Source organism: Panicum virgatum, chromosome 7K (assembly GCF_016808335.1).
Source record: "Panicum virgatum strain AP13 chromosome 7K, P.virgatum_v5, whole genome shotgun sequence".
Lineage (NCBI taxonomy): Eukaryota > Viridiplantae > Streptophyta > Magnoliopsida > Poales > Poaceae > Panicum > Panicum virgatum.
In genome coordinates, this window is record NC_053142.1 from 37,726,893 (window position 1) to 37,748,310 (window position 21,418).

At 49.4% G+C, this 21,418-nt stretch overlaps 1 protein-coding gene across 2 annotated transcripts; it reads left to right on the top strand.

Moving 5' to 3' along the window:
- Positions 1-915: 915 nt before the first annotated feature.
- Positions 916-10,077, top strand: LOC120641335 (GATA transcription factor 26-like). 2 transcript variants are annotated; one of them, XM_039917406.1, is made up of 7 exons: positions 916-1,380; positions 2,358-2,705; positions 3,371-3,797; positions 3,941-4,013; positions 4,222-4,339; positions 9,488-9,589; positions 9,770-10,077. In XM_039917406.1, the coding sequence occupies exons 1-7, from the start codon at positions 1,341-1,343 to the stop codon at positions 9,841-9,843; spliced, it is 1,182 nt and encodes a 393-aa protein (XP_039773340.1). In that variant the 5' UTR covers positions 916-1,340; the 3' UTR covers positions 9,844-10,077. The 2 variants fall into 2 exon arrangements, with proteins under 2 accessions (XP_039773340.1, XP_039773341.1); XM_039917407.1 differs by lacking the exons at positions 9,488-9,589; positions 9,770-10,077 and adding an exon at positions 6,130-6,765.
- Positions 10,078-21,418: the final 11,341 nt, after the last annotated feature.

Consider the following 21,418-nt stretch of genomic DNA (forward strand, 5'->3'; position numbering starts at 1 on the left):
TCGTAACAAAACCAACCCCAAAAGACCGAAAGGTACAAGAGAGGAAAGAAGCTTTCCCGTCCCTCTTCCTCGTCTTCTCTTTCTTTGCCCAATCCCTAATTGCTTCTCCCTCTCTCTATTTAACAAAAACATACAGCTTTTAATCTATAATTCCTTTAGATTCCTCAACCAAATGCCTTTCTTACCCAGCGGGTCTGGGAGAGGCTGCTCCACCCGTTTACCCGCTAACCTCACAGGTAGGCCCACCACACCAAATCCATACACCACTTTTTCTTCTCATCTCGTAATACTACCCATCCTGTTTTGACAGTTATATTCCAAAAATTCAAATGTTCATAAATGATAGCTATATTTGCTATTTGCATGAGCTTATTAAAGGGTCAACAAAAAAATCAGTGTTGCATTTATTTATTGATAGATAAGTAAAGATTATTTTTTTAATTATTGTGTTAAGGTGAAATATAGATATTAAAATAGAATGGAGGGAGTAATAAAAACAAAAGAAAAAATGAACGCCGTCAAATACCTCCTTCCCAACGCCCGCTTGAGCGCTTGGCATCCACCGCTAGACGCGTCGCTCCTCCGTCCGTCCACCGCCAGCACCACCACCACACCACCGGACGAGATCTGAGGGCAGTCATTGGTGTAGATGCCAACCTCGACCGTATGGTCATCGGGAGCCATGGCTCCTCTCACCCGAAGAAGATGCCCTCACCTTCGCCGGCCTAAGGTTTGATCTCTCCTCTGATTTTTGCTCTCTCGTCTAAATTGTGACGGTTATTTCAAAAAAAAATGTCACGGTTGGCCGCAGGCACAATGTAGCTGCGACGGTGGCGGCCTGGCGGGCGCAGACACAAGTTTTTGAGAATAAGTTCGCGGGCACGGGTCTGAATAGGCCGTATCCGTGCCCCGTGCCCGTGCGCGTGCCCGTTGCCATCCTAGCTGCATTCCGTCCCCGGCTTCCTCCATTATTTTCTCCACCCCTTTCCCCTCTCTTTCTCTCTCTCCTCTACCCTCTCTAAAAGACTGGATACTATACAGAACAATAGGAAAACAAATAGAAAGGGGGCGGGAGGAAGGAAGAACGAACAACACCTACCGAGCAAGACTTGGTTCTTGAGGACTCCATGGGCTGTTGAATTGTCCCCCAGGAATCCCCTCCTAGTTTGACGAGATTCATACAGAGAAATAGTTCTTGATTATTTCCCCCCTTCTTTTGCTCAGAGATTCAGGGAACTGCTTCTTTGTACTTTTGTTTTTTATTTTCGTATTTGTTTTGTTGGGATTTTCCTTTGCTCCGTTCTTCTTCACCTGTGGGGAGGTGAAGAGCAGGGGGAGTCATGGGGAAGCAAGGGCCCTGCCGTCATTGCGGTGTCACAAGTGAGCTCATGTTCTTCAATAAAGCTAGAATTTTTCATATTTTTATTTTTCCTCTCTTGGTTTTCCCCTTTTCCCTTTTGTTCCGCAGCAAGTAGTACTTTTGGGGTGATGATTTCCCCCAATTATGCATCTGGGAATCGGGACTTAGACGAAATCTTTGGACTCCGTGGAACTCGGATTCATCTTTCCGTGTTCCTTATGTGTTCACTGATGGTTATTAGTACTCTGAATTCGCTGAACTGCCAAGAATGTTCATGACAAACCTGTGAGCATGGTTGTGGTTTCAGAGGCCTTTGCCTGTAAAATCCTTCTGAACGTGAGGAACATATTGTACCATGCTCACGGAACACATCTGGACTTGTGGTTGAATACGGTTTAATGCGCTTTTTAGATAACTTATGCAGATAATGCAGCTCAGAGGCCTATTCTACAAGAAAATAATAAACATTTGCTTCTGCCAATTTGACATTTAGAGGTCAATTGCTGCTGCTGCAGGAATGCTTAGTTTCAGGATGCCATTGAAGTGAAAACTTTGGTTTGCTGTGTAATTACACTGGCTTATCCCATCTTGTGCATGGAGCATTATATGGTCTGGACTTTATTTAGCTCTTGCTGCAGCAAAATGCTCTTTTGTTGTGGCTATCTGCATTCAGTATAGACATTGCATATAACAACATATTAAGAATTGCATGCCTGTACAGTTGAACAAACCATTGAGGCACTGGAAACAATATCTTGAAATACTTAGTCTGAATGTATTTGATTAATTACATTATGTCTTCTGGATGCATTCTTGATAGTGTATAGTTGCTTACCCTTTTTCTATGTTTCCTACCCTGATGGCACCATTTCTTGATACATCTAAATGTGATATCAATTCCTGTGGACAGTGGGCCACTGTCACTATCTTAACTTATACGCTGCTCATGTTTTGTGTATCGATTTTGATGTATTTCTCATGGGAAATGCTGGAACAGGTACTCCCCTTTGGCGAAATGGGCCACCAGATAAGCCAGTGCTCTGCAATGCATGTGGCTCAAGATGGAGGACGAAGGGTTCGTTGGCAAACTACACTCCGATGCATCGCAAGGATGACATTGATGATGATGAACCTAGAGTTAGCAAGCTGAAGCCGCCAACATCAAAGCTCAAGTCACAGAAGAAAAAAGCAAGTCACATCATAATGGAGAATGTTCCATTCTCTGGTCAGAATTTTCGAAAGATGGGGGATGCTGACACAAGCAATCGATCTAGTTTGGGGTCTGCAATATCATACTCCGAGAGTTGCGCCCCATATGGTGATGTTGATGCAAGTGAAATGAGTGGTCAGTCATCTCAATGCCTACTTTGTTGTTGTTTAACAAAATGAATTATGTGCCTCTCATACTTTGTATGTGAATGTGACTGGATTCAATTCAGACTGGTGATAGGACGTAATGTCGGAAGCACATTGTTGGGTGCTTTGTCTATGAAGTTCTGTTTAAAACAATATTTTTTTCTTTAGACATCTTTGAATCGTTATTCTACTGCTACCCTTTTAGAGATCATATTATTAATAAGTTATGAAGATCTTATTTTTCTTTGCTTTTCATGAACTTATTGATGTCACCTAAATATGTCTTTAATAACCTTCTGTTCTATATGTAGTCCAGAATTATGGATTCATGAGAAGTTCAGAACTTATGATGACTTGATAAACCATTAGATGCGATACCTATTAGGTTTCATGAGAAGTAACCATTATTATAATAGAGGTAATAGTGGAGGATTGTAATCTACATATTAGGTTCAGATGGCATGGACCCTAACATCTAGCAAAGATAACATTTCATTAATTATCATAACGTAAATATGCAACAGCATGTCTTCCTTTACCAAGATAAAGATCTAATAGACTAATAATGATTCTCAAGATTTGCCATACTTGCTATAGAAATTACTTTTTTTGTTATATATGTCAATGTTGACTCTCTGATATATTCCAATTCAGGTTCAGCACAATCACATGCTTGGGAGTCCCTAGTGCCATCAAGAAAGAGGAGCTGTGTCACTCGTCCAAAGGCTTCGCCTGTAGAAAAGCTTGTAAAAGATCTTAAATCCATCATGCATGAAGATCAGTTATATTACCTTTCAGGATCCTCAGAGGAAGACCTGCTGTACCATAGTGAAACTCCTGTGGGTTCCTTTGAAATAGGTTCTGGAAGTGTCCTTCTAAGGCATCCGAACTCGAAATCACCGGAGGAAGAATCAGAAGCAAGCTCCATTCCTTCAGATGGTAAATCATATATTACAAGTGAATCCTATTCAGGGTCTGCCTTGTTTGTTGTTCACGATGGAAACAAGGGAACAGTCAACTTAAATGCTGCCATTGCAAGGCCAAAGAGGTTGTCACTGCATATTGAAGATAATGCTAGCAGGTATTATACTTTTTATGATCTCATTAACTTATGAGTATATTTGAGCATTGGTTTTATCCTCTATTCTCATTAAATATTGGTTAACCAAATTACTTTTGTATAAGAATCAATCTAAGTTTTTATTCCGCATCTCTGTTTTGCAGGGATAAACTTCATTGTGAAAAACAGCATATCCTGGAGAGCATTGACTCACCTTTAGTTTCAGTAGATTTAGAGGTATCCATCCTATGACGTTTTTTTCCATTGCCTTGGGGCCTTTGGATATGGTTAACATATTACTCAAATACGCTAACATATTTGATAACATCCTGCTCAAGCATTAGAAGATAATATTTGGGTTTAGTTTCAATGGTTAGTCATGAACTAAGATACATATAAAGGTATAAAGGTGCATACTCTAAGTTGATTGTTTCCTCTTATTCAGGAAAAGGAGATTAAGGAAATTGGGGGAGTGGAGAATATCAGTGAATCAATAGGCTTTGCTGGGTCCACCATGAAACTGCTCAAAAGATCCCATGACACCCACATTCAGGGTGACTCAGGTTAGCAATATTAGTTGCTATTATCCTGACTTGCATCAAATTTCTAGACGTGACATCAAAAAACGACTTACGGAGTATATTCGTATTTCACAATTTTCTTATGTCATTGGCAAGAAGCCATGCTGTTGGGATCTGCCTCCGTGGCGTCTCTCGGCAACATATTCCCTTTCGATTTCAGTCAATGGACCTATTTATTCATGAACTTGGAACTGAATTGAAAAGTAATCACTGTTCAAGCAACCTAAGACTGACTCCAACAACAATAGCTATTTTGAAGAGGCAAATCGCTGATTGCCTTGCGTGTACAGTAGCTGAAGGGAAATGTATATTGGGTGTTCTCCAACAACAATAGCCATTGGAGAGGCAAATCATCCCGCCGCCGCTCGCCCCGCGCGCCGCCGCCACGGCCGCTCCCCCGGCCGCTCCGGAAGCCTCGGCCGCTCCCCCCTCGCCGGCCCGCCGCTCACTGTCCCGCGGACAGCTCGTCCCGCTCGCCGTCCTCGTCCCGCTCGCCGCACTGCGCGCGCACCATGGCAGGCGGGAGACGCGGCCCCTGCACACGCGGGCCCTCGTCCTCGTCCTCGAACAAGGAAGCCGGAGTTGTGGAAGGGGAGGAGGTGACGGACAAGCCAGAGTTGTTCGAGGACGAGGAAGGGAAATGAATCCTCGTCCCGCCCGCCACGGAGGTGGCGCCGGAGTTGTGGAAGGGGAGGAGGTGACGGGAAGCTTGATTCGACGCCGCTGCGCTCTTCTTCGCCTCCTCCCCACCCCATCTCCACCCAAGAACGGCAGCTCGAGCTCCGGCGCCGCCGGCCACCTCCGCCTCCGGCCTCGGCCTCCTCGTCGTGCCTCCTCCTCTTCTGTCCTTCGCTGCCGGCCACCTCCCTCCGCAGCCACCGCGGGCTGGCCGAGCTCCGCGCCACCGCAGCCTCTGCTTCGTCCACGCGCGCCGGCAGCGGGCCTCGCTCCCCGGCGCGGACCCGCGTCTCCTCGAGCGGATCTGGGGCGGCGGGAGCGAGGCGGCGTGCGCGCGCGGCGGCGTCCGGGGCGGCGGCGTGTGTCAACGACGGAGCAAGGGCGCGCGCGGAGTGGACCAAGGACACGGCACGACGGCGGCGAAGCAGGAGCAGGGGCGGCCAAGCTCCGGTGCCTCCTCCTCCCTACTCGCGCGCGCCGGGGCCTCCGCGGCGCGTTCCTCCCCGGCGGCGGCCATGGTGGGTGCCGGGGCCTCCGCAACGCGTTCCTCCCCTCCTCTGTTCCCTCCGCCCGCGAGCCCCGCCGCACCAGGAGCTCGCGGTCGCGACCTCCAGCCTCGCGAGCTGCGCCGCATGCCAGTCCAGCAGCGCGGCCTCGGTCACGGCAGCTGCCTCCACCGGCGGAGCGTCCACCACCGCAGCTTCCTCCGACGCGGCGGCGAGCGGGAGCAGCACGAGGATTTGCGTAGGAGGAGAGAGGGAATCCATTTTTGGCTCACCTCTCTCCTCACGACGCAAACTGCATCCCGCGATGCCTCGTCTATTGGAGTTCGAATCGGTGATGCACAGTGTCGCGTCGGAGGCATATATGCGTTTGCCTATGATTGTTGAAGTCAGTCTAAGATCACTATTTTAGGGGTGGGAACCCTGATTCCCGTAACTATCTCGAAAATCCTTTTTGCTGCTCATCCTGCGATAATGCTTATTGATGACTAGGCATTAGAATTTACTACATTCTTGATGTGCCTTCTGACACCCAAGCATAACAGAGATAGCCTTGATATTGGGTCTCATAAAATGTTTTCTCATGCATAGGTTTATCTTTATGATTGGACGACAGAGCGCAGAGATAGATTTTGCTCTCATCAAGTGGCATGGCAATGCAGTTGGATCTGATTGCTAAAGTACATGGTGTTTCACATGCTGACAAATACTAGGAGCTCCCTGACGCACTCCCTGAAGGACAAGAGAACTTGTGGTTCCCTTCTAAATGTTGACGCCCAAGCTATGATGAAAGAGAACATTTGAGCAAATTAGGGGGAAAAGGATTTGCATCTGACACATTACCTTGTAATGTGCTGATGAATTTCTATGTGGATGTAGGAGAGCCTGACGAAGTGTCAGCAATTATTGATGAGATGAAGGAAAAAAAATATATCCCTTCTGATGTCTGCACTTAGAATATTTGGATAAAGAGCTGTGCTGTTAAACAAGATGCTGATGAAATGGAGCGAGTGTTTAGCCAGATGATAGCCAACTGGGCTAGATGTATACTGCATGGGTTAGCATGTATTAGCTGATTTTGAGACCAGGCATTTTTGCAAGAATAGTACTATCTTGCATCCCACTGCAATATTTGGTAACTTGGTATGTATAGACCACTGCCGTCCTGGTGTGACCTGAGAGTTAACACTATCCTGTGAGTAACAACTTTGGAGGAGTGTGCTAACAGAATTTTGTCCACTCTCAAATCAGTGTCGATGTCGTAATGCAGGTGGCTCCTGCTTAAGCCATGACAAATAAAATTGGTTCCGAAAATCCAGAGTCAAGTAGGATCCATTAGCAGAGCGAACTCTTCAAGGAGCTGCCTGAATCCCGCCGTGTGGTTGCATGCACAAAAAACAAGTAAGAAGAGAATGACATATTTTATGGATAAATTGCCGTGAATTCAGTCCCAAATTCAGTCGAACACACTGCAGGCTGTGCAGCGCAGCAACTGCAATAGCAGGTATCGACTGCTCCTTGCATCCTTGGATCCTGGCCCACTACGCACTCATGCACGCGCGTGCGCAGCCGTGAATCATCTGCAGCCGAAGTGGCGGACGCCTGGTCGCCGTGATCCAAGCATCCCAATGGCCAGCACGCCGCGCAAGAGGGGGAACCAGAATCTGCGTCTCGTGATCTTGATTCTCTGGAGTTCATGGTCCCGGCCGTCGGGAGCTCGATTCGCGGCGGCGGCTTCCGGCGATGTCAGCGGCGGCGCATGGTCATCGCGCGGGGCGGTACGGTTCGTCTCTTCCGTATGGCCGTGCCTGGCCTGCTTCAAATCGCAACCGTGAGTTATGGATCGGACGGCTCCAGGCACCCCGGGCGGACGGTAAATGAAATACCGTCCACCCCTCACGCCGGCGTCCAGCTGCCACGGAAACCGCCCGATGGGGAGCTGTAGCTGGGAGGGGGCGAGGAAGAGCAGACACATCGCGCAAAGACGAGAGCGCCTACCGCCGCCGCCGTCGTCTCCAGTATCTGCTCTGCTCAACTCAGAATCCTGCAATTCAGTATCCCAGATGCTACATCGAGAGCCCTCTCGATTTAAGGCTAAATCGAGAGCCCTTTTGTTACTTCTAAAACCATAGGAGAGAAAGTAGAGAAAGTAACTTCACTTTCTTCTCCGGCGACGGGCGGGAGGTGGGCGGGGCGGTAGGCGGCGGGGTCGCCGCCGGCCGCGGGTGGCGGCGGAGGCCGGCGGAGTTAGGGTTTTTGGGTTTTCGGGGTTGGGGTTGCTCCATGGCCGGCGGCCTTAGAGGGATGGCCGTGGGCGGCGGAGGAGGTGGGTTGTGGGCGGCGAGGCCGGCGGCGATGGCGCCGCCTGCCGGGTGGTGGTGGACAACCGGTGGGCGGTGTTGGCAGCGGGGGCGGAGGCGCACGGGCGGAGGAGGAAGAGAGAAAGGGGAAAGGGAGGGGAGAAGGGGAGGGGATAGAGGAGGGCGGTCCTCGCCGGCGAGGCGGAGGATGGTGGCGGCGAGGGCGGAGGTGTGCGGGTGGAGGAGGAGGGAGGGGAGGGGGAAGGAGAGGGCGGTCCTCGCCGGCGTCGGCGATGCCGGTGAGGGGGAGGTCGGCGGCGGGGGCAGAGGGTGGCGGAGGGCGGGACGGGGCGGGGTAGGGCAGCGGACGACGGCACGGATTGGGCGAGCGGAGGAAGACGATTGATTTTTTTCGCAAGAGGAGGAGCGGGGAGGAGGAATGGATAAGGGGAAGGAGGGGCTCTCGCTTGACAGTTAAAGGGAGAGCTCTCTCTCCGTAGATGCCTCCATTCAGTATATGCTTGCTCGCATGAACATGTACTCTTTGCTGAAGATTGAAATGGTACACGCTTTTGCCATCTCACTTCCACGAATTCGATTCAGAATCCTGCGGTGTCCCATGAAGTTACAGAGACAATTCCTTATTTGCCATCAAAATTTACAGTGATTCCCTATTTGCCATTGAGAAAGTTTTGTTTTCCTATTTGCCATTGAGCTAAACTTTGTTTCCCTTTCTGTCATTTTCGTCCATATGTTAGAATAACAGTGTGGCGCGCGACCGCCCTGGCCCCTGGCAGGCATGGCCTTCCAGAGCCAGGCGGAAGGGACTGTACGGAGGGGCACGGGACGGGTCCAGAATCCAGAGGCAGCTCGCCGGGGACCGAGAACCTCCTTCCTCTGCGCATTATCCGGTGGCCGAGCTCACGATGGCGTGCCGACGTCGAGAGTGGCGGCCAGGTGGGTGGTGGCGAGAGGCGAACCGACCCGAGGGTGGTCGGTAAATTAAATACCGTCCGGGGTGGACGGTAAATGGAATACCGTCCACCCTAGGCGATATATTAGCCGTCCGATCGAACCTGACTGGCTGAGATCGTAAACCACCTTCCTCGCTCGTTGGAGTCCACGGCGGGCCAATGGCCACCTAGCCCCCGGTGGCCGCGCGCATGCGGCATGCCAGCCGCCTTAGAGCACGCTGCGGCGAGCCGTCGACCTCGACGGATTAGACCATGATCGATGGCGCGCACATTTTGCTCTCTGCTAGCTGTTAGGCGCCGTCGGACCACGCCACCGTGACAGCGTCCACCTTGCGCTCCGGCTCCGGCGCCGGCCGTCTCCTGCTTCACTGGCTCTGCCGCCCTGCCCCCTTCCCTTCTTTGCCGGAGATCACCTGCTGCGCCCCTTCCTAATCCAATTGGCAATGCCAATTGCCAATTCAAATAGGGAGCACCATTTGCTTACAAAGTTCCTGAAGGTCTAACATTTGAGAGGATTTTAAAAGACAATTGTTTTATTAGCGAAGAAATCTGATTCACCGTCGATTTGCCGGTGCATGAATGCATAAAATGCCCAAAATGAAATCATGATTCATGTAGTCAGGAAATTGATTTCCTCTGTATTGTACAAAATTCTTGTCCTAATATGATGTGCAGATGCAGAGGTGAAAAGCATAGGTTGGCATTGGCAGGTTGTGCTTAGCAGGTGCAAGAGTGTTCATGCCTACTGCTTGCTTGATGTTTTTGCCACTGTCACCGGTAATTTTTTTTCCTAAACAATTCTACATTATCCTGTCCTGATGGTGTCAGCTAACACTGAATAGTTATTGTCTAGTGGTCCAGTTTGTTCACCCATTTGTCCTTCGACTTGTTAAATTTAGAATTTTCTGTTACTACACCAGTCACCAGGCCATGTTTAACGTTGCCAATTCAATATAGGGAGCACCATTTGCCACCTTTTGAAGTTTCTGAAGGTCCAACGTCTGGGAAGATTTCAAAAGAAAAATTTCTGATTGGGGAAGAAATCTGATTCAACATGGATTGTACCAACAAGGAGGAGCTGCACTACGATGCTGGCCAGCACGAGGCATTAGTCCCAGGGGGGCAAAATCACGCAGCAGAAGAATCCGCACAGTGCTGTACCTGTACCTTCCTGCATTCGGCTATAACTTGCAACTGAATTTACAGGGGCGGAGGGGGATGATTAAATTTTTATATAAATTTGTATATTTGCCCCTCCTTAATAATGAAAAAATCACTTCCTGTCTCCGCCCCTGAATTTACTTTACCATCATCATCTTCCCGTCTTAAATTTCCTTTGCACCATCATCCGCCAAGATTGAATCAACACAGCACCGCGCCGGGCACCGTCCACCTCCGCCCGCGCGTGGCGGGCTGGTGGCGGGCGGAGAGAACCAGCAGGACGCCGTCCAGGTCCACCGGCACGCACTGCGCTCGTGGTAGGCGTCCGACCGCGCCATGGCGACGGCCGACGGCACCCACCTCGTAAATGAAGATTACTCCGAGAGCCGGGACACGCCGCGCACCACCCTGGACCCATCCTATCGATCTCTGCGCAGTTCACGCGACTGGATGACGCCGAGAGGTGCGGTGGGCGACTGCCATGGCGGGCATGGTCCTGAGGTCTTCTAGAGCAGGGCGGGAGGGACTGTACCGGATGGGCACGATACGGGTCCAGAGGCAGCTCGGCGGCCTCGAGGACCTCCTGCCTCTGCGCGTTATCACGTGGCCGCGCTCGGCGGCGACGTGCCGGCGTGTAGGGTTGAAAACGGTCGGGAAAACCACTGAACCGTTCCTGCTCCTGTTTTATTTTGTCGGAAACGGGAAAGACGGACGGAAACGAAACCGATATTACGGGATATCGGGAACGAAACATTTCGATCGGGAATATGTCGATTACGATCGAAAATCGGTAACTCAAATCGAGAACACGAACACATGTAAGCACTTGAAACATTTAGCTGGACACAATAGTTACAACCATTCATCATTTATATGCAAACAATACACTGAATAAACAGCATAATCAGACAATGAGATAATAATTTGATAAACAAACAACCATGCAACATTCAATCTCCAACACCCAACAGGCAACGGCCCAGCCATGAGCACACCCACACGACACATGCCACGCCGGTGCCGCCTGCTCCTCCAGGATTCCTCCCGGGAATGAGGAAATCAGGAAATCAAGTATCACGATGGCTGGGTGCAGTTGTTGGTGCCGCCGACGCAGGTTTGGGGTGTGAAGGCGCAGGTGCCGAAGGGCTTGCAGTCTGCCAGTCGATGATGTAGCAGCAGCTCGTGTCCACGCACCTGCTCGTGTTGGACGTCGAGCAGCACCGGCACCACGGCGGTCGCCGGTCCTGCAGGCTGCGCGCGGCCAGGGACACCGGTCGCCGAGCGCAGCATCTGGACTCGGGGTCGTGCCGTGGGGCTGGCAGGCGGCAGGTCGTCAATCGTCGGCGTCGGGGGCGCGTCAGGAGAGCGGGTGGGCGCCCGTGGCGGCTGGGCGGGTGGGAGAGGACTGAGGAGAGGGGGAGGACTAGGATTTGGAGGGTTTTATTGGAGTGGAGGCTGGAGTGGGCTGGGCCGAGAGGGAGTGCGGGGGAGGTGCTGGGCTGAATGGTTATGCGGGCTGAATACGAGGTTTAGATCCATATAATACGAGAATATCCGACGGGAATTCCCGGATGAAATACGGTAACCGCAAAAACGGTCGGGAAACGCCCTCTCCTGTTTCCGTTCCCGTTACCGCCGTTTTTCCCCGTTTTTTTCCTATTCCTATTTTTCTCTGACGAAACGGTGCACGGTCGGTTTATACGGGATTCGGTGCCGGTCGGGACGGGATTTTCCCGTCCCATTTTCAACCCTACCGGCGTGGTTCCTGGCGTCGAGAGTGGCGGCCAGGGGGACGGTGGCCGACCCAAGGTGGACGGTAAATGAAATACCGTCCACCCCTGGTGCTATATCAGCCGTTCGATTAAACTTGACCGGCCGAGATCTATGATCTTAATCGGTGAAGGGCCCGTTTCCACCGGGTCACCAGGCCCCGGTCGCCGCGCGCATGCTGGCCGGCCTCAGAGAGCGCCGTGGCGACCTTAGCGAATTAGTCCCACCCGCCGCGCACGCCTGGAACACTAGACGCTTCCGCCGCGCCTCCGGCAGCGGGAAGCCGGAATGCAATCTTGCACTTGAGGTCCGGCCACCTTGGCTGCCGCGGCGCCGGCTCCAGTCGGTAAAGCAAATACCGTCTCACGCCGGCTGCCGCGACGCCGACTCCGGTTGGTAAAGCAAATACCGTCTCACACCGGCCGGCGTCCAGCGGCCATGGAAACTACCCGACGGGGAGCTGGGAGGGGGCGAGGAAGAGCAGGGACATCGCGCAAAGACGAGAGCGCCTACCGCCGCCGCCGTCTTCAGCACGGAGCACCGCAACCTATCTGCTCCGATCCGCTGACTCAGAATCCTGCAATTCAGTATGCTTGCTCGCATGAAGATGTACTGTGCTTCGCTGAAGATTGAAATGGTACACGCTTTTGTCATCTCTTGTTGGGGATTGTACCTTCGGGAGTACACCCGGAGGGTAATCCCCGCCTCAAAAACATCTCCTAACCCGTCTGCAGGGCCACGGTGTTGGGTAACAAGAGCGTCCGAAGGGTGCTCGGTGCCAATCAAGACACCAGGGAGCGAGAAGCCCACCTTCGGACCCGAAGGTACCTGCGAAGCACCGAAGATGGGCACCTTCGGGGAGCCGAAGGTGACAAAAGATCGTGCCTTCGGGTGGCCGAGGGTGATGATCGACGACTCGGAAGCACAAGCCCATGGACCAAGACCTGCGAAGCTTTGGGAAGACCACCTTCGGGTGACCAAAGGTGGCGACTGACCACTCGGAAGCACAGGATCGAAGACGATAACCTTCGGAGATGCTCCGAAGGACACAATGACCTTCGACGGGTATAAGCGTGCGTGTAAAACGTGAATACGTGAGAAGGTCGGACTTGTACACCTCGCACCTTGTAATTTTACCCCGAAACCGGCTGTAAGTGAGCTGTAAATGAGTTGGAGGGGGAATTTAGGAAAACCTGGCCGAGGGCTAGAGGTATAAATAGCCCCCCTCCACAGTGTAAAGGGTGGAATTTTCTTGGCCATTACTGGAGAATTTAGTTTCTACTTTCATTGCCATTTTCATATGTTCATGCTCCCTATTTGGCCATCTAAGAAGCTAAGATCCCAACATCTCTCTTCTAAGAATTCGATTCAGAATCTTGCGATGTCCCATGAAGTTGCAAACATAGGAACGGCACGCGCTGCAGCTCATACGTGGTCGGCGTGCAACCGTGCCATCGGGAGATCATTCGCGACGCAGACTCACCGCGTAGATGAAGACTACCCCAGGAAATCCCGGAAGCAAGACGCCATGCGCCATCCTGAACTCGTCTTCTCGAGCTCTGCTTGCCCAGTTCTCGCGAACGAATGGTGCCGAGGTGTGGCGCGCGACCGCATTGGCCTTCCAGAGCCAGGCGGAAGGGACTGTACCGGAGGGGCACGGGACGGGTCTAGACTCCTCCAGAGGCAGCTCGCCGGGGACCGAGAACCTCCTTCCTCTGCACGCTATCCCGTGGCCGAGCTCACGACGACGTGCCGGCGTCAAGAGTGGCGGCCAGGTGGGCGGTGGGGAGAGGCGAACTGAGCCAGGGTGGACGGTAGTTCATATACCGTCAGGGTGGACGGTAAATGGAATACCGTCCACCCTAGGCGATATATTAGCCCTTCGATCGAACCTGACTAGCTGAGATTTACGACCGTAAGCCACCTTCCTCACTCGTCGGAGTCCACGGCGGGCCACCTAGGCCCCCGGTGGCCGCGCGCCGCGCGCATGCGGCATGCCGGCCGCCTCAGAGCATGCTGCGGCGAGCCGGCGATCTCGATGCTCGATGACGCGCACGTTTTGCTCTCTGTTGTTGAACGCCGTCCAGGCGCCGTCGGACCGCGCCACCGCGACAGCGTCCACCTTGCGCTCCGGCTCCGGCGCCGGCCGCCTCGTCTTGGCGATCCGGCTCCCGCTTCACCGGCTCTACCGGTCTGCCGCCTTCCCTTCTTTGCGGGAGCTCACCTGCTGCGCCCCTTCCTTATCCAGTTGGCAATTGCCAATTCAAAATAGGGAGCACCATTTGCTACCTTTCAAAGTTTATGAAGGTCCAACATTTGAGAGGATTTTAAAAGACAAATTTTCGATTAGGGAAGAAATCTGATTCACCATCGATTTGCCAGTGCATGAATGCGTAAAAAATGACCAAAAGGAAATCATGATTCATGTAGTCAGGAAATTGATTTCCTCGTAATTGTGCAGAATTCTTGTCCTAATGTGATGTGTAGATGCAGAGGTGAAAAGCATATGTTGGCATTGGCAGGTTGTGCTTGGCAGGTGCAACCTTGCTCATGCCTACGGCTTGCTTGATGCTGTTGCCACTGTCACCGGCAATTTTGTTTGCTACACAATTCTGTACTAAGCTTATCAAGTCCTGATGCTGTCAGCAAACACTGAATAGTTATTTGTCTAGTGGTGCTGTGGGTTCACCCATTTGTCCTTCAACTTGTTAAATTTAGAAATTTCTGTTACTATACCAGTCACTAGGCCACGTTTATTATTGCCAATTCAATATAGGGAGCACCATCTGCCACCTTTTGAAGTTTCTGAAGGTCCAACGTTGGGAGGATTTCAAAAGACAAAATTCTGATTGGAGAAGAAATCCGATTCAACATGGATTGTATTCGTACCGCCTGGCGTCTGCTACGACTAGTCATCCACGGGCCGCCGCTCCGCTCACCGCCGCGGCCGTCGTTCGGAGCGGCGATTGAGGGCAAGAGACGGAGGAGGAGTGACGCGCCGGGCCAATTGTTTTTTTTAGGGGGCCGGGCCAATTGCTAAGCCGCGGAGGCCTTGGCCCATGGGCCGAACATGGTGTGTTCGGCTTATACAGTGTCGTGTTGTACGGCCCATGAAGTCCACAGGCTGATTTAGTAGGCCGCTAAAACAATAAGGGGCCGCTCCGCTCGTTCACCACCCACCGCGGTTTTTTTATTTTTTTATTTTTTATTTTCGTTTTTTTAAAAAAATATATATTTTCGATTTGAAAATTTACAGAAATATACCCGGCCGCCCCGCTGTCGGGCGGCCGGACCTGGCCGCCCGGCAGCGGGGCGACAGGGGCTTTTGTGAAAAGCCTTTTGCTCAAATAATTGCGCGGAGGTCCCTGGGCCCGGCAGCTGGGCGGCCGGCCCTGGCCGCCCGGCTGCTGGGCGACCGGCTCTCCCACCCATATATAAGGGTTGGCTGGTTCCCCACCCCTCATTTGCATCACTAAAATTTCAGAAACCAAGAAAAAAGAGGGAGGGGGAACAGAGGCGAAGCCCTGCCAGATTTTCGAGCCGGTGACTACATGTAACCAAAATTCTTCTACGCTTTACTAATAGATTATGTTGTAACTATTTTTGTTGAAACAGTAGATTAGCAATCAATTTAATTATTGTTAGGAGTGTGTAGCGAAAATGGCCTCTCATGTCATATTTCAATATAAATGTTTTGACGATTGATGACACACGCAACACTTGAACTAATGTGTTTGCTTAGATGATATACTCAGGCTTTTAGGTTCAAGTGATGACAAAGAGAAGAGAGGCGAAGCTAGGCCCGAAGGGCCGCCCCTAAAAGAAATCAAGTCACCGGTTGAACCGACGCCAAGCAAATTACACACGTCGGTGCATTGACTTGAGCACGTCTGGGAGTTTTAGTATCACCGGATGAACCGACGTAAGGCAAAATGTACTCATCGGTGCAATGACAGAGATGGCCTGCGGGCTAGGGTTTGGCACCGGATGAACCGACGATAGGAAGTTTGAATACGTCGGTGCAATGGCAGAAGCAGACCAAGGAAAATGCATACATCGGATGAACCGATGATGCACCGGTTAATGGCGTCGGTGCAGTTGTCCAGAGAGTTTGTTTTTCAAGGATCAGAGGACAGTTGCACTCACCGGTTAAACCGACGCTAACATTACATACACCGGTCGATTGCGTCGGTTGATTGCCCGTACACGTAACGGCTAGTTTTCAGTGGGCAGTTTAGTATCACCGGTTAAACCGACGATGGCGATTTGGGGAGCATCGGATTAACCGGTGTTAAGCACATTTCTGGCAGCTTTTCTCCAACGGCTATATTTGCTTGTGCTGCCTATATATACCCCCAAGGCCGCACCATTTGAGAGGGCTGGAGTTCAAGGAAGTATACAAGAGCTAAAGATCATCTCCAACCACCATAGAGCTTCATTGTACATCATATAGGCTTAAGCACACTTGTGAGAGTGCTTAGTGCTTGTTTAGGCTTAGTTCTTGAGAGAACTAGCTTGAGAGAAAGCCTTGCTGCGGTAAGCACCTTGTGTACTCGTCGTGTGACCCTCCGACTTGGTGTGGAGTGGCAACGACACTTTGTGCGGGGAAGGAGGCCCCTACTTGGTGTTAAAGCTCCAAGATAGTGAAGACGGTGCCGTGGTGACGCTTCGAGATAGATGGTGGCGGTGACCTCGTCTTTGTGACTTGGCGTCACTTAGCCTTTGCTTGTCGGGAGCCTTGGAGGCGTGGCAAGACGGTGATCAAGCGAAGAGACTCGGCATCACACTTGTTCTTTGTGAGCAAGTGGCCGTGGACGTAGGGAGGGACTTTGGTGTCCTAACCGAACCACGTTAAATCGTGTGTCTTGGTGTCTTCATGGGAGTTTGCATATCCTCTCCCTTACCGCTTTACTTACCACATTACGTTTCCGCATTTACTCTTTCTTGCTTACCTTTACTTTCCTAGTTAGTTTGATTAGGATTGGCTATAGGTTGCAAGTCTTTTGGGGTAAGTAGAGGGTAGCATAGATAAACCTTAGTCATAACTAGCATGTGTAGGACGTGTTAGGTTTATCTTATGCAATTAGATTGAGTCCTAGGATAGAAAAGCGATTAGCGACCCTATTCACCCCCTCCCCCTCTAGGGTCGGACACCCCGGTGATCCTTACAGAGTGATTAATGGTACATTTAGGTGCAGTTACTTGTAATGATTAGCGTTGATACAGTACATTTAGTGTTAGATTAAGTATTAGAAAGTACTAGAAAATTGTTAGAGAAGTATTAGAAAGTCTTAAAAATTGGAAGATAATAGTAAAAAAATTTAGAAACTGCTAGAAAATTGTAGAAAGTATTTTGTGGAAACAGTAGTTTAGCAATCAGTTTAATTATTATTAGGAGTGATTAGTGGTACATTTAGGTGTAGTTACTGATAATTATTAGCGTTGATATAGTATATTAGCAATCTGATTGCTCACTTGTGATTGCCAGGGCTCTACACCATGGCATCCTCAGGATTCACCTACATTCCATGGAGTAAGGTGACGGAAACAACCCCCCAAGGAGTCCAGGTGACTATGTGTTTTTACAGATCCTTGTGCAAACTAATGAAATCAAGGGTTTTGGGGGATGACTTTGGCAAGAGATTCTTCATGTGCGAGAATTACGAGTACGACCCGCCCAAGCATTACGGCAAGGACCGAGCAAAGGTACTACAAAACACTATCAGAGGTTGTCACTTTCAGATCTAGTAATAACTTCTAACATGATTTGGGGAAAGACTCCACCGCTTCTATGTGATTTCGTGCAGTGGTTAGACACCGAGCAATCTCAGCAGGATAAGGATCACGTGGAGCGTCAAGCAAGGTGGGCTGTACAAAGGTGGCAACGAATGCTGCATGAAGAACAGATGGAGGAGAAGCGCAAGAAAAACCAGGAAGAGATTCAGAAGAGGATTGCAGAAGTGGAACGTCATAAGGCAGAGGAACGTGAAGCTGATAGGGAGAGGAAGCAAGAGAGGGCCCGCCGTGCTAAGGAAGCAGGGTCTCAAACCTTTGATCCTTTGTGCCCATGGAGACCACTCTGTGATATTGAGCCTTTTCAATCTTTTCTTTCATGTAGTTAGTGACCTTATTATAAAAAATCACTCCTGGATTATTAAGTAAGACAACAGCTGCCTGGTACCGCTCTCTGAAGTACCTTGTGCATCCGTACATGATAAACTCAACTATGCCAACAAGAGGAAATCCACGAACATGACGCATTGCCATATTGTAACACTCTGCGTGGTTGGTTGTCTCAATCCCATATCGACGACCACCAGTGTCGTATAGAATTGACCACTTCTCCTTAGGTGCATCCTTAATCCACTGTGTGAAAGGTCTGCCGCCGGAACGTCTCCGGCTGGAGGTTGAGGCATGTTCCTTTAGCAGCTCGGCGCACATGTTATCTAGCACCTGCCACAATGCATCAAACTTCCGCTGCTGATTCTGAGTGCACAATCTCTTGAACAAATTCATAAGTTCCTTATTCTTGAAGCGCTCATAACGGTGATGGAGTATGCCAACATTTTCAATCATCTTGCACAATATGCTGCACATCACGTAGATACCGATGAAAAGAAGCAAGATTGTTTCCAGAAAGGGTTAAATACTGAGTTACTCATGCGTTTAGCAGCGAGAACATTTAGCAGCTACAGTGACTTGGTCAGTAAAGCTATCCTCCAAGAAGATGCGATGCTGAAGCATGAAAAGGCGAAAAAGAGAAAAAAATCAACTATTGGGTCCTCTGGGAATGCTGTGCAACGCCTACACCTGGTGTCCACTAGCTTTTCCCAAACTCAACATCAACTACGACAGGGGATTCCTGAACTTGTGGCTCCTCCACAGTTGGAGCAAAAGAAACCCGTATTGCAGCATGTTTTTCGCTCCCACTCTGATCCGTGCAAGCATCACCTAGCCGAGGGTTGCCATCACTCGGAGAATATCGGTTACACTCCACCCAAGCCGAGAAAAGGCTCTAGCAGTTCAAATAAGAAAAAGAAGGTGTCTGATATTAAGGAAGGCTGTGTGAGTTACACCACTTGTGAGGACGTGCCAGAAGGGGAACACGTGATGGTAGATATATTTTCCCTCAATGATCATCCAATTAGGGTTCTATTCGACTCTGGTGCTTCGCATACATTTCTTAGCAAGGCTTGTGCAGATAGACACGGATTAAAAATTGAGTGCATGAATACTTCATATAAAATTCAATCCCCAGGTGGTCAAATAATCACAAACCAAATGGCAAGAATGGTACCAATCAACTTGGCTGGGAGAATATTTCCGACCAATTTTATCATTCTCCCACATCAAGGGATTGATATCATATTGTGTATGAATTGGATGAAGGCGCATGAAGTTGTGTTGGATACTCATGCGCATGCTGTTCATATCAATTCAAGTGCACATGGTTCTACGGTGTTACTTTTGACCAAATACAAGGCACACAATACAACCATAAATAAATTGGAGGGTAAAAGCTTAGAGGAGATACCTGTAGTGTGCGATTATTCAGATGTCTTTCCAGAGGATTTACCTGGACTGCCACCTGATCGGGACGTTGAGTTTGTTATTGAACTTCAACCGGGTACAACACCTATCTCTAGAAGGCCATATCGGATGCCACCAAATGAATTGGCAGAACTGAAGGTACAATTGCAAGATCTACTGAATAAGGGTTTCATTCGTCCAAGCTCATCACCGTGGGGATGCCCAGCTTTATTTGTGAAAAAGAAAGACCAAAGTTTGAGGTTATGTGTTGATTACCGGCCTCTAAATGCAGTTATCATCAAGAATAAATACCCATTGCCTCGCATTGACATTCTCTTTGATCAGTTAGCCGGAGCTAAGGTATTTTCTAAGATAGATCTTCGATCCGGTTATCACCAAATAAAGATCAGACCTCAGGACATTCCAAAGACTGCTTTCTCCACTCGCTATGGTTTATTCGAGTACCTAGTCATGTCTTTTGGATTGACTAATGCTCCAGCTTATTTCATGTATCTTATGAATTCGGTTTTCATGCCTGAGTTGGACAAGTTTATTGTGGTATTCATTGATGACATCTTGATATACTCCAAGAATGAAGAAGAGCACGCCAAGCACCTTCATATTGTTCTTCAACGTCTACGAGAGCACAAGCTGTATGCAAAATTCAGTAAATGTGAATTTTGGCTTAAAAAAGTTCCTTTCTTAGGCCATGTCATATCTGCAGAGGGTATTTCAGTTGATCCAGGAAAAGTTCAGGATGTGTTGGATTGGGAGGCTCCAATATCAGTTAAGGAAATCCGCAGCTTTCTAGGATTAGCTGGGTATTATCGTCGATTCATACCAGAGTTTTCAAAAATTGCTAAACCTATGACCGAGCTACTCAAGAAAGGTGTCAAATTTCATTGGAATGGCAAATGTGAAGAGGCTTTCCATACTCTGAAAAAGTTTTTAACTTCTGCACCTATCCTGGCTCAACCCGATACGTCAAAACCATTTGACATATATTGTGATGCTTCTGGTACTGGTATTGGTTGTGTCTTAATGCAGGAGAACCGAGTGATTGCATATGCATCTAGGTCACTCAAACGCCACGAGGAAAATTACCCAACTCATGATTTGGAATTAGCTGTTGTAGTTCATGCTCTGAAGATATGGAGGCATTATCTCTTGGGTAGTCCTTGTCGCATCTACACTGACCACAAGAGCCTTAAGTATCTTTTTACTCAACATGATTTGAACATGCGCCAAAGGCGATGGTTGGAACTGATCAAGGATTATGAACTTGAAGTGCATTATCATCCGGGTAAAGCGAATGTAGTTGCAGATGCGCTAAGTCGCAAAGCTCACTGTCATTGCATCTCAGCTATACCATTAAGCGAGTCTCTTTGCTTTGAAATGGAGAAGCTGAACTTGAGCATTGTACCACATGGCACACTGGCCCATCTAGAACTCACTCCTACTCTTCGTGATCTAATCATCACAGCACAAAAGAAAGATAAAGGAATAAAGGAAATTCAGAGGAGATTATTAGAAGGAGATTCGAAAGTAAGTTATTTTCACCAAGATAGTGAGAATGTGTTATGGTTTAAGAATCAATTAGTGGTGCCTAAGGATTTTGCACTCAGAAAGCAAATTCTGGATGAAGCTCATACCTCTCGACTATCAATTCATCCTGGTAGCAACAAAATGTATCAAGACTTGAAACAACAGTTTTGGTGGACTCGGATGAAAAGAGAGATTGCCAAGTATGTGTCAGAATGTGACATCTGTCGTAGGGTCAAAGCTAGTCATCTCAGACCAGCTGGAATGTTGCAACCCTTGAGTATTCCTGAATGGAAATGGGAAGACATCAGCATGGATTTCGTTGTCAGTTTACCTCGAACTCAAAAGGGTTATGATTCAATCTGGGTCATTGTAGACCGCCTGACCAAATCCGCACATTTTCTTCCAGTTAGGACAATTTATCGAGCAAAGAAGTATGCCGAGCTGTATATGGATCACATCCAATGTTTACATGGAGTGCCAAAGACTATCATATCAGATGAGGGACCCAGTTTGTTGCTCGCTTCTGGGAACAATTGCATACTTGTTTAGGAACTCGATTGATCCGCAGCTCAGCTTATCACCCTCAAACAGATGGCCAAA

What these genes read in the sequence shown, in the direction of transcription:
- LOC120641335 (XM_039917406.1), top strand. Translation starts at nt 1,341, where the DNA reads ATGGGGAAGCAAGGGCCCTGCCGTCATTGCGGTGTCACAA. An exon ending in ATTGAAGATAATGCTAGCAG is followed by an intron (nt 3,798 to 3,940) that starts GTATTATACTTT and finishes TCTGTTTTGCAG; the next exon opens with GGATAAACTTCATTGTGAAA. An exon ending in TGTTTTTGCCACTGTCACCG is followed by an intron (nt 9,590 to 9,769) that starts GTAATTTTTTTT and finishes AATTCAATATAG; the next exon opens with GGAGCACCATTTGCCACCTT.